Source organism: Aythya marila (assembly GCF_965140915.1).
Source record: "Aythya marila genome assembly, chromosome: 3".
In the NCBI taxonomy this organism is placed as follows: domain Eukaryota; kingdom Metazoa; phylum Chordata; class Aves; order Anseriformes; family Anatidae; genus Aythya; species Aythya marila.
The window spans coordinates 84,964,761-84,977,264 of record NC_139044.1 but is presented as its reverse complement, the minus strand read 5'-3'; the positions used below and the strand labels follow the sequence as shown (position 1 = coordinate 84,977,264).

The 12,504-nt window shown below is 46.2% G+C and overlaps 1 protein-coding gene and 1 long non-coding RNA gene across 3 annotated transcripts in view; one reads left to right on the top strand and one right to left on the bottom strand.

Annotated features, from left to right (window-relative positions):
• Window positions 1-7,648, bottom strand: part of PHIP (PHIP subunit of CUL4-Ring ligase complex) — a 119,297-nt gene extending 111,649 nt beyond the window's left edge. The window contains exons 1-4 of one of the 2 annotated variants that reach the window (XM_082756363.1): window positions 7,347-7,648; window positions 7,177-7,235; window positions 6,942-6,971; window positions 6,729-6,788 (exon numbers count right to left, since the gene is read on the bottom strand). In XM_082756363.1, the coding sequence (XP_082612489.1) occupies window positions 6,729-6,788; window positions 6,942-6,971; window positions 7,177-7,235; window positions 7,347-7,392 (195 nt within the window). In that variant the 5' untranslated portion in view covers window positions 7,393-7,648. The remainder of the gene's footprint in view (window positions 1-6,728; window positions 6,789-6,941; window positions 6,972-7,176; window positions 7,236-7,346) is intronic. The other variant, XM_082756362.1, reaches the window with a different exon arrangement.
• A 235-nt stretch (window positions 7,649-7,883) lies between these two features.
• Window positions 7,884-10,992, top strand: LOC309876347. Its single transcript, XR_014317160.1, has 2 exons — window positions 7,884-8,698; window positions 9,995-10,992. It is a non-coding gene; the product is annotated as an uncharacterized lncRNA (long non-coding RNA).
• Window positions 10,993-12,504: the final 1,512 nt, after the last annotated feature.

The following is a 12,504-nucleotide window of genomic DNA, read 5'->3' as shown; positions in this document are numbered from 1 at the left end:
AGTACCATTGGTGATGTAAGACAAAAGCACATGGAGGAAATTAAAAAGTAAAATAAGGCTTATTTCTCTGTAAAAATCTGCTAAGGTAAAAGCCTCTTATTTCATTTTAAGTTTCATTTAGACCTGCTCCTTCCCTTTTTCTCCTATAGAAAAAGAGAGTAAATGAGGGAACTTAAAAAAAATTGTTAAAAACACACTATTAAGTAAGTTTTCTCAGGGCACTTTCTTCTCCTTAAGAAAAAAAAAAAATCTCAACACTATTCATTTGTGTATGTGACTACAAGCATTAAAGTAGAAGTCACAAATGAAAAAAGTATTTAAACAAATTTATCTTAGTTCTACAATTCCTCTCTTTTTGACAAACTATAAAAAAGCTAAAACCAACATAAAATATACCTACTGCCCTCTTAAAAATTAAGTACTTCCAAGTCAGATTTAAGTGACAAAAAAAAAAAAAAAGAAAGAAAATTACTTTTTAAAAGGATACTTTACAAGCTTTGTCCAAAATAGAAGAGCTTGTGACAAGCCAATAGAATGATGGAAATTTGTTTTGATCCCAAAAGGAGAAAGTGGAAGGAAAAAAAAACACATGACAGATGTACAAGTATTTAAAATTCATACAGCTCTAAATGAAAAGCAGACTGGACTCTACACACACGAATTTTAAAATTTTATGCCAAAATTGTGATGTCAAGCAGTAAATAAACACAGATTTTTTTTTTTTTTTCCTGCCAGCCCCACCTAGATGAAATTCTAGCTGGTTTCTGTCCTCCTCCCATTAGGCTGTCTGCACCATCTAACTCTGCCCTGCTCCTCCGGCAGGAACGCAGAAGACAGGCTTTTGTGAGGAAAAGGACGAGCTAACTCACCTCTAGTTCAAAACACACAGAAAACAAGTTAGCAATATTTCTTAAGCATTACTATAATAAGAATCAGAACCACTAGAAAGCACAAAAATTTCAAACGTTCAGCATGAATAATATTTCCTAGACAATAAGAAGCTGCATTATCCTCAAGCTCACCCTTCATCTCCTACCCCCAGCTTTACTTATCCCAGATGAACTGCACGAGAATACACTAAACGCAGCTAGACAGCTATTTGGACTAACATTCAAAACATTATTACCTTGGAAATAGACATAAGTGCTTATATGTTCATTCTGCATGACTCTGCAGAATAATTCAGCGTCACAATCACAATGAATGAATCAACAGAACCATAATTTAACCTAGACTCCTTAGTTAAATTTGCAATGCATAATTCAGTTACACACAGACTCTTTTAGACACTGAGTAAAATATAACCCTCTTCTGGAGCCTCCTCCAAGCACTACGCATACTGAAACGTTCTCCAAGGCGTTGCTGGTTTCCCCCCCATGCTACCAGTTCGCAGGCTTTGCTGCGACTCTAACAGCACACACGGACATTTAACAGGACCTAAGCCAGTCAGCTACTTTTATTTCAAGAGAAAGGAGCTCAACCTTCCTAAAACCAGCAGCCAAGCCAGCTTTAACTACTGCGCTGTACAATTTATTAACCAAAACAAGCTCCAAACTGAGTTACAGTAATTGTTGTACTATATCAGGCCATCCATCAAATTGAGAACCCTGTACCGCTAGCTACTGCCTTAGTGCCTTAAAATTAGGGATTGCAATAACATGCAATTACTTTTCTCTGAATCATTTTGATGCGGGGGGATGGAACAACAGAGGTGAGAGTTGGAGAATTAGCGATTTTCCCAGAAACATTTATTTCTGGTGTACCTTCAACAACGCATGATCTAAAAGCACAGGGATCTCTGGCCAGTGCTCCCTACAGAATGCCCTTTATTTTAACATGAAATAGACCCGCATGAAAAAACAGCTGTCCTAAGAATACCTGATCTGTTTTTCAACTACTTAATACTTTTAGTAGGCAAGACCAGAGCAGATAAATTCCTCCAAAGCTTGGTATAAACGAGCTGCTGCAAGCTTGCTACTTACCACGTGGTAAGTTACGAACAAGTGGAGTAGCACTTTCAGCCTCGTGGACCAAAAGGTTCAACTCTACGTACTACTGTCAGCACAGATGTACCTGTGTGTCTATACTAGACTCATTCCAAACCTCTTTGTGTATGTTTTTTTCTTCTTCTTCTTTAAGAGAAGGTGCACCTTAGAAAATTAACAGTCCTCTTTAGTCCATCTTTCACCACCTTAGTCTCAGCCTGAAAGAACAAGTGTAAAGCAGCTCACCGACACACACTGGTTTGCTCCTGAGGTAATGAAAGGGAACTGGTTCTTTGCACAATTAATCATTAAAATATAATGGTGTCAACAGAGAGGCTGCAACACCATCTCAACTACCAGCTGTGGGAGCAATCTGTAGGACAGAAACGCTGGTGTTGTAGAACTAAAAAGCAGTTACTTAACTTTACATATGTCCAACAGCAAGGGTGATAATGAGAACAAAACCACTGCTCAGGATCCCAACCATTGCACAGGTTTTCATACCACCATATCTAAGACTTTCAGACCACCTTCCCAAATAGCACACAGACTTTCCTCAAAATACTGTAAATAAGGACTAGATGAGGTAGCTCTTTGATTTAAGTCTCATTTTTCTTCCTTATTCCATCAAATACCTTTTCAGCACAAGACTTCCTGAAGAAACAAGCCACTGACTATTTGGTTACTTATTAAGAAAGAGAATTATTAAACAGTAACCACAGCTCTGCCTAGAAGCCCTTTCTGTGTTAGAAAGTATAAGAACAATGAAACACAGTGACAGCACGCGGTGTCGATGTCCCGGTCCCCTGACACTTGGTTACACAAAGGTGCACGAAGTTACAAAGAACAAAGGTTGGAATGGCCTAAATATACAGCCCTTCATTTTCACTCCAAACCACATTTAATAATTCGGGGCAGGGGAAGAGGAGGTGACAAATGTCAGCAAGATAGGAACAAACAATCTCTGAGAACAACAAAGCGTGTTGCGCTGCCTGCTAAATCCGCTGCCCTATCATCCTGTTCCATGGGGATTCTCTGCCTTCCCCCTCCTCAAGCACCACCAACAGAAATAAAATCCAGCAGAGAAAATCACAGACACCTGAATACTTCAGATAAGTTAACATAATAGTTCTGAGTGTATACCCTGTGGTGCTTGTACCCTAGAAGACCTAAAACATCCCTGTGATAGCTTTGAATGGCTACAGTGAATCTGAAGTCACCTTCAGCCAGCCAAAATCCAGCTTGCCCCGAAAAGTAACATCCCCAGCAGATCCCCCAGGCCCTCCGACCATCTCCCTCCTGACGCTGTGAGGCCCACGTGGTGCTGAGCGCGCGGAGCCAGCTGAATCATCTGAAAATCATCGCTGTGCTGCTCATTTCTCAGACAGTTCAGCTCCCTTATCTGACTGCCTGCACACTTGGATGAGCACACAAAGGATGCAGCGGGACTGGATGGCTTTCAGCAACAGCACACAATTAGATCAGCTACACCCACAGCGAAACTGCAACATGAAAAAACAATTACCCCGGAGTCAAATGATGCACCAGAGCTTGTTTGTGTGTCCAGGCCCTAATAAACATGTTTTAAAGCCTATCAGCAATTCAGAAGGCTCCCTCAACTCTGCTCAAGTGAGCTATTAACCCTCTCAAGAGCCCTCAATTTTCATCCCCCATCAAGAGAAACCCGCTGCCTCTCAAGAAGAAAAGAAAAACAGCAGTTCAATAAGTTTTCACAGCTGATACATGAAAATAAAAACATCCTGAGACCTGAGGAGTCTGGGCGCCCTTGGTACTTAGGCTGTGTGGAATGCACCAGGGATGCAATTCGCAGAAAGTCTTTGGCCCTAGCGCACAGGTGTAGGGCTGGCAGCAGAAACACTGCCTTGGCACTCTGGAATAAGAGACCTCAGCCTCAGAGCAAGAATCAAGTAGTTTATGCTCCAAATAGCGACTACAGAAAAAAAAAAATATATATATATATATATATTTATATATATATAGAAATACTAGAGTTCAAGGCACTGAAGAAAACAAACCACAGCAGAGCATTTCTGAACTCATGCATTTCCCTGTGGCATTACAAGCCTGCACAGCGTGGTGTTAGCTCATAAGAAAATGAAATGTTTGTTTTCACTGGCCAAAAGAGAAAAATTTAAGTAATTTACGAGATGAAAACTGCATCCAATTTAAGATTATTTGCACAAATTAAGCCACAGAAATAAAACATATTAAGACTACATGTTTTGGTTTAATATTTGAAAGTTAACTCTTATAATAAATAAATGTTTTCAAAAAGAGGACAAAACCAGGAACAATGTCTCTTGAAAAGATATGCTCCACTAGATCCACATAATTACATCCATAATAAATGGCATGGGTTTGCAAATAATAGAACAGAAGCTTGGGGTTAAATCCCATCAGCTGTTGCACAGCGCCTTTCCTCCCTTCCAGAGTAAAAGTCGGGCTCCTAACGTTACACTGATCGGTACTTTTGATTCTTAGCTTTTCTCAGCCCTTTCTGTGAAGTTTAGTGAAAGTTCAAGGCATTCAAGTCAGAGGAACGGTGCCAGTGCATGACAAAACATGCCCTCTGCAGAAAGAAAAGTCAGCATCTTAAAGGCAGAAAAAAAAGATACAGTTACATTATTGCTATGTTATCATTAGAGGAATGAAAGAACATGGGGCTAAATCAACATCAACTTCTAGCTTTGCAGCGAAAGATTCCTGAGTTGGAGTTAAATGAGTTTTTGTTTAATGAGTACAAGACATTGTGAAAAACACTTCTTTTGTATGAAACAACCTTCACCTTGCAAATGCACTTCTGTGCCAGTTTTCACAAGCCTAAAACGTCAAGTGATACTAAGTTCACACATCTTTGACAACCAAAGCCAGAGCAAACATCCAGGAAGGAGAGAAGTACCAAAGTAACCAACTCCTTTTTCTCTCCTCCCCCAGTTTCCAGGTAGGGGCAAAGTGGAGAAGGACACACAAATGTTTACCGCCAGCCTAAGAAAGCTTTGTTAAGAAAAGCAGGAAAAGAGAAGGGACCCAATTACCACCGTATGGATCCAATTACCACGAGCACATGGATTCGGAATCAAGTCCAAATTACGAGATGTACACCTCATGTCATTACGTACCTATTCTAAGTTATAGTATCCATCTGCATTACAACAAAGAAGGGTCTGAATGAACTTGTCATTAGAGCTTCTTAGCTTAACCTTTAAGATTTCTTCTTCTCACTTTCTGTCTTGACATCCTCTTTTATACAGGCTACGTAAAAGAACCCCAAACCCACCATGCACTGAGACTGCACCTCCACCTCTTTAAAGGATAAAACACGATAAGGGAGTGACTTGTGCCAAGTTTTACCACTCAGCTTGTGACCATTGCTTGAAATGGAAAACATGGCCTTCAACAACCACATGCATTTACAATGCCTCGGCGAATTCACCTCTTGGTTCAGGAAAAAAGAAATACAGTAAACAAATTGTTCCAACCCAAAGAAAAGTCCATAATTCACATTGTTGTGTTCACCTATGCACGTTCAAAACAACCTTCACGTGACCTGGTGTTTACTGGCTGCATTATGGATGGGAGCTGTTCCCTCTCCTTTTGCATGAGCTCAAAAGTTCTCCACAAGTCTAAATCTCAGTTGTGGAGGCCAGAACCACTACAAACAGCCCAAAAGCTCGAAGGGAAACCTTGCTTTGACGAACACCACAAGCAGGGCTCACTCTTCCCCTGAAACGTTATTCAGAAATTCAGAGACTGAATTATACAACAGTGCACCTGTAATGAAAACAATAGGGGCAACAAGTTGCTAACAGGCACAACTCAGACATCTTGATTGCTGTCCTCTCAACTACTATAGTTCACAGGATAACAGAAAAAATATGTATGTTGGTGCTAGCAGAAACAGGCCTGAACTACAGTAGGGGAATTAGTACCTTTTCCACCTTTTCTATCACAGATTACCTTTTCTATCACAGATCCCCACCTGAGATGCAAAGCACACACAGGGCAATAAAAGATAAAAAGGAAAGCAACGAAAAAAAAGGAAAAAAAGGCAAGAAAGGGCAGCAAACCTGGGCTGTGCGCCTGGCCGCTCCGGCTCTCCTGGTGCGCACCGAGCAGCAAGCCCCGCGGGGCTCCTCGGGAGCGAGCCGGGGACGCCTCAAGCTGCAGCTCCCAAGCCGGGGGAGCGACGGCGAGGCCGTGCGTGTGCACAGCGGCGTGCAAAAAGCGCGCCCGGGTGCGTGTGCACGGGCGGGCAGCGGGCGCGCCCCCGCCTCCCGCCATCCCGCCGGCCCCGCCCACCCCGCGGAGACCCCGCCCCCTCGAGGCGCGAAGCCCCGCCCCCCCCCCCCGCGGCCCGGCCGTGACGTCCGCAGCGCCTCCGCGGCTCGCGCAGTGCGGGCGCGGCCCCGCGCCCCGCCGGGCGGAGGGGGCTGCGCGCCTCCGCCTGAGGGGGGGGGGGGGGGGGGGGGGACACACAACAAACAACACGAAGGGAAGGGCCCGGTTAAACATAAATAAATAAATAAATAAATAAAATAATAATAAAGCCCTGAAGTTTGTGTGTGTGTGTGTTTTTTTTTTTTTTTTAAAGTCGTCTTTTTTTTTTTTTTTTTTTTTTTGCGGGAAATTCAATTTTTCGGGCTGCTGAAGGGAGAGAGGAGAGGAGGGGATGGGAAAAGGCAAAGGGAGGAGCCGGAGCCGGGCCGGCGGCCGCTGCCTTACCAGGTTCTGGTAGCTGCGCGGGTGCTCCTTGCCCGTCCAGTCCGTGCGCTTGGGCAGCAGCTGCAGGAGGGGGGGACACAAACGGGGGGGGGGCAGAGCCGTGAGCACCCCCCCGCCGCCCCCAAACAGCGGGCAGGGGGCGAGGGGAGGGAGGGAGGGGAAGGGAAGGGAAAGGGGGGTGAGGCCGCGGGCGGGGCGAGCGGCGCCGCTTACCTCTTTCTCCGCCACTTCTCGGATCAGGACCTGCGGCGACAACAAAAGGGGGACGGGGACAATAAAATCGATAAATTGGGGGAAGCAGGGAGGGGAAGGGAAGGGAAGGGAGGGCCCTCGGCTGGGGCCCGGCCCGGCCGCCCCTTCCCTTCCCTTCCCATCCCATCCCTTCCATCCCATCCCATCCCACCCCTTGCCGTCCCCGGCAGGCCCCGGCGGCGCCATCCGCCCCTACCTGAGCCGCTTGCTGGCAGGGTCCGTCCTCCAGAAAGCGGGCGATGAGGAAGTAGAGCTCTGCGGGGACAGCGGGGAGAGGCGCTGAGGGCTGCGGAGCCCCCCTCGCCCCTTGATTTTTCCCCTTCTCCCCCCTCCCTCCTTTCCCCGTTTCCCCCCCTCAGCGCTCACCCGCTCGCAGCTCCGCCGTGTGCCTGCTGCCGCCGTCCCCGGACATGGCGAGGCGAGGACCGGAGCGGCGGGAGGAGGAGGAGGAGGAGGAGGAGGAGGAGGGAGAGGGGGGTGGGCGGGGGGGAGGAGGAGGAGGAGGAGGAGGAGGAAGGGGGGGGGGTCGGGCCGCGCTCCCGCGGCAGCGCCGGGGCCCAGCGGCCGGCCGGCGGCTGTCAGCGGAGCGGGACGAGGCCGGGCTCCACCATTCGAGCCCCGGGCGGGCAGCGGCGGCGGCGGCAGGAGGAGGAGGAGGAGGAGGAGGAGGAGGAAACAACAACTCGCGGCCGCCCGCGCCGCCAGCAGCCAGCCAGCCAGCCGCACGCGCGATCCCTCCGCCCGGAGAAAGAGTCCCTCCTCCTCCTCCTCCTCCTCCTCCTCCTCCTCCTCCCTCCGCGCCCCCCGCCTCAGCCCCGCCGGCCCCTGGCGCCGCGCCGCCCCTCCCCCGAGCCCCCGGCCCCCGTGAAGAAGATGGAGGAGGAGGAGGAGGGAGGAGGAGGAAGGAAGAGTGGGGGGGGTGCCGCTCCTCCTGTCCTCGCAGGCTGAGGGGAGAGGAAGGAGGGAGGGCGCCGCGCGCTGTGTGTGTGTGAGTGTGTAAATGAGCGTGTAAATGTGTGTGTGTGTGTGTGAGTGTGCTCGGGCAGAAGATGGCGGGGCGGGAGGGCCGCTGGGTGTCGGAGCGGCGCTTTTCTCTGCGCCGGCAGCGAGGGAGGGAGGGAGGGAGGGAGAGGGCGGCCGGAGCGCGGAGGGATACGGAGGGAGCGGGAGGAGGAGGAGGAGGAGGGGCCGCCGAGGCTGGAGGCTGCCGAGCCGCGGTGGCGCAGCCACGGGAAGCGAGCGAAGCCAAAATGCCCCCGGGGAGCGCGGCCCCGCTGGGGAGGCGGGCTGAAGGCCGGCCCTCCTCCTCCTCCTCCTCCTCTACCTCCTCCTCTTCCTCCCTCCCCCCTGCCTCAGGCAGCGCCCCCCCCCCCCGAGGGGGACGGGGGGGGGGGGCTCCGGTGCCCCCCGGCGCCCGCGCATAAGTCAGGCGTGTTGGTTTTAGGACAAAAAAAAAAGAGAATAAACATTAAAAAACCCCAAAACAACAACAAAAAGAGCACCCCCCCACCCTCCCAGCCTCGTGTGTGGGCGCCGGGTTCCTGCCACGGGGGCGCCTGTAGGTTGAGTTCATCCTCCTCAGCTCGTCCTCATCCTCCTCCTTCCTCATCTTCATCCTCCTCATCCTCATCTTCATCCTCATCTTCCTCCTCCTCCTCCTCAGGGCGCTGCTCGCTGTCCTCGCCTCGCCCGGGAGCGGAGCCGCCGGACCAGCGGAGGTAACGCGGGGCTGGCCCCGGGGGCGGCCCAAAACGCGGCCCCCGGGCGTGCTGAGGGCCCCTCGGGGCCGGGAAGGGGGAAACAAAGCGCAGCCCGATGGTGGTTAGGTGAAAATGGGGGAAAATCTGTAAAAATAGGGGGTGAGGAGCGCGGCGGGCCGCCCGCCTCATGGCTCGCCGCGAGCCCGGGCTCTCTCGGGTCGAGCCGCGGCCTTGCGAGGAGGAGCGGCTTTCGGGGCAAAAAGCGGCGATTTTAGCAAAAAACCGTGTCCGGCTTTCACACACGGGGCTGGTAGGGAGGGTAACCGGCCGGGCCAGGAGTGCCTGAGGTGGCACGGGAACCAGGCAGAAATACAGCGGGCGCAACGAGCCCTCGGGCCTCCCCGCTGTAATTTGGGGCCAAATCGGGTTTAATCCGTGTTTTCCGGGCCCGGGAGCTCGGCCCCAGAGCCCGCAGCTTTGTGCTGGGCACCCAGCTGGCCGCAGCCGCCCCTCTGCCTCCCTGCACAGGGAGAGGAGCTAAAACCTCGCCGCTTTCCCTCGCTTCTTCCCGGTCACCTCACAAAGAGGGATTAACAACTGGGTTCATACAGCAGGAGCCCAGCTCCCGTGCCTTTTGGCGTACAATCATCAAATACCCTAAAAAAAAAAACAACCCAAACCTTAAAATCCTAATCTAGCGCGGTCTATAATCGAGGGTAGAAGCGCTCCCCGGTGCAGATGTCCCTGAAGCAGCAACACCCTACGTGCTATGCCCGATCGGTTCATCTGTAGCTTCCCTCGCTTTTAAATTACAAAATGTCTGGGTGTCTCCCTTTCCCCGGTTTTTGCAACAATAACCATGCTCTGCCTCGGCTTCACTGCAGACAAACACTTGAAATAAGTGAAATGGCAACGAAGTCATTTACTGCCTAATAAAGATTAAAAAAAAATAAAGCGACTGGAGTCTCTTTCTTAGCTATGTAGAATATGTATCGTAATACCTCGTAGGTGGTTCTCACAACAAAGGACTACACGAATAATGTGATTAACATTTTAATTTCCCCTGGTGTTTACATATAAGAATGTATACTTAAATATGACATCACTAAACCTATAAACCAAGGAATTGAGAATTTTTAACGGTCGACGAGTCTGAAAGTAGAGGAAAACTACCCTGAATATATCGAACTTCCCCGTTCCTTTGGCAGCTTGTAACTTTTCCTGATGCAGATTAAAATACAGCCCACAGAATCAAAATGTTCGTGTGTTTTGAGACTAAAATAAGGATTGTGTCTTTCATTTGATTTTTTTTAGAGCACCTAGCAAAATGGAATCCCACTCCCCGACTCAAGCCCGACCACAGCAGTGCTACAAATACTAATTAATGAGCAGCTTTTACAAACATACATTCCTCTTCTCCGCACAGATAAAATCTGATTTTGTTGATGTTGTTTATATGTGGCTTAACACGGAAGTCACAATGGCCACAAGAGAAGATGCAGCGTTATTATTGTTTGGTGATGCATGTTAGAGTTTTAACAATTCCTGCAGCAGTAATAAATATTCCGTTAATTTTTTTTCAGAGATTAACAGGGCGTTTGTTTTTGGTTTTGTTTTTTTTTTCCCCTGATGCAATTCAATTGAGGATGTTTTTGTTACCATACACTAGTGGAGAAAAACACCCTCATCTCTGAATTTTTACAATCTTGAGTGTAGGGCTTTCAAATAATTCCCTTCCTTTTGAGTGATCTTGTCACCTTACATTATCCTTAAGTAAAAATACATCTCTTCTACTCTGTCACTGAAATTTAATGTTTTTTAAGAGATGTTTTCACTCTGTAAAAATTGGCATAAAAAAAAAAAAAGTGGAATTACTTTCCTTCTTCAGATATAACAATTGTTAGAACAAAAAGGAAAATATCAGATTTTTTTTTTTAAATCTGATAATTTGATTGTTTTAACATCTGATATTATTACACATTCTTTTTGCTGATGTTAAATGTTCCATTATATTTTTGTGGTTTTCTAATTTGAATATACATACATGTTCACTAAAATAATTTTTAAAAATAATAAAATTTACTAGATTTTGCTTTTAATAAAGCTGAAAACTTAGTTATGGACTGATGCAAAGACTTTTTAAATTTTTTCCTAGCTATGTTGGCTTTTTTTTTTTTTTCCTTCTTTTTTTTTTTTTTCAGAACGTGTTTGGCACTAAAAGTATCCAAATATAGATATGTTCGGGAAAATGCTCTTGGATTACTGCTTATGTTTGGTAAATAAAAAATGTAGTATCTTTGATTTCTTCTCAATTTGTGCGTCTTGGTAAGTTTTTTTGTTTGTTTTTAATTTGTATTCTTCCTTCATTATACTTTATATCAGTTATCAGTGTAGTTTAGCTATCTTGCAACCAGAAAGTGCGTTACATGTTGGCTGCAGTTTGATATGAAAATGCTTTCTGTTTCTCATGAAATCTGGTCTTTTCTTTACAGACAAAGGAAAGTATTTATGGCTTGTAAATTGCCAAGCCGGACAATGTAGCTAAATACTTGAATTACAATATTGGGGGAGTGGGGGTAGGTTGTGTGAGCAACATAAGGCATTCACTAAGCTTTCTTGGTTAATTTTTTTTTTTTTATTTTTTCCCCCCTCAAATGGGAATTATCACCACCAGTTGCTCGTCTTTTTGTGACTGTTGGTTCTTACTCTTGAAACCAACCATTAATTTGTAAAGGGTGAGAAGAGTGATGTTATTATGCAGCCAGCCAAGTTGTTTGTGGTTTTTTTATTTTTTACTTTTTAATGTTGTTGTTATTTTGTATAATACATACCCGCATAAGGAACCAAACGTGTCAAAATACAATACTACCCCAAGTAAATTCCTTCTGCAGCTTTAAACAATAACCTACAATTTAGCTAAATAGCTTCACACCAAAATGGTCTTAAACACCCACTTGTTTATGCTTCATGCCTAAAAGATCCTTTCTGCACTCTACGTCGGTAACCTAGAGGAACATTCAACTGGAAAGCTCCTTACGGATGGCGTAGCCAACATGCATTCACCCTGGTCCCGATCCTAAATACTGAAGTGTATGCTTCCATTCGTGACCTTTATTTCCTTTCTCTAGCGCACCATTACCACTGAACATGGATGTCTTCCCGCTCAACCCAAAATACGCCATTTCACCTTTTGCTTTCTTTTCCATGATGGTGAACAGTAGCATGGCATTAGAGATCTCTATTACCCAAATTAACACCATCATTGACAAATTATTGTTTTATAAAAGCACACAAATCGATTCACCCCTAACAAACGTATTTTTAAGTGTTCTTCTCTTCTGCAGGTAGAAAAGTCCTGTCACTTATGAAAACATCTCTCATTTTTGTTTAAAAATTAATAATAAACCTTGAATCTCCCAACAAGAATCTGAAACCAGATCTATGCCTCATTTATATTTTGAGCGGAAAATGAGTCTGGTTGAAAGTCATCCTCTAGTCTGCTGTTATCCAAATACATGTAGGCTGCACTAACTACAACATCCTTTCAGTTTCACTATTAAATATGTGAATGAACATGAAAAATTCCCCTTATAAACAGAAACTAAGAATTAGACCTATGTTAACTCCTACTGAATAAAAGACTTCTACTGGTTTGTTTCTTTTTTTTTTTTTTTTCTTTTAAGTAATTTAATTTTTGCCCCTGTATATTGTAAATGAACTTTGATTACAGTAACCGAATCAGTTTGACAGTACAGCTTTCTATGCTGACTATGTTTCCTAATTATCCAGAGAATTTTAAGAAAAAAAAAGATTAAACTGCTGTA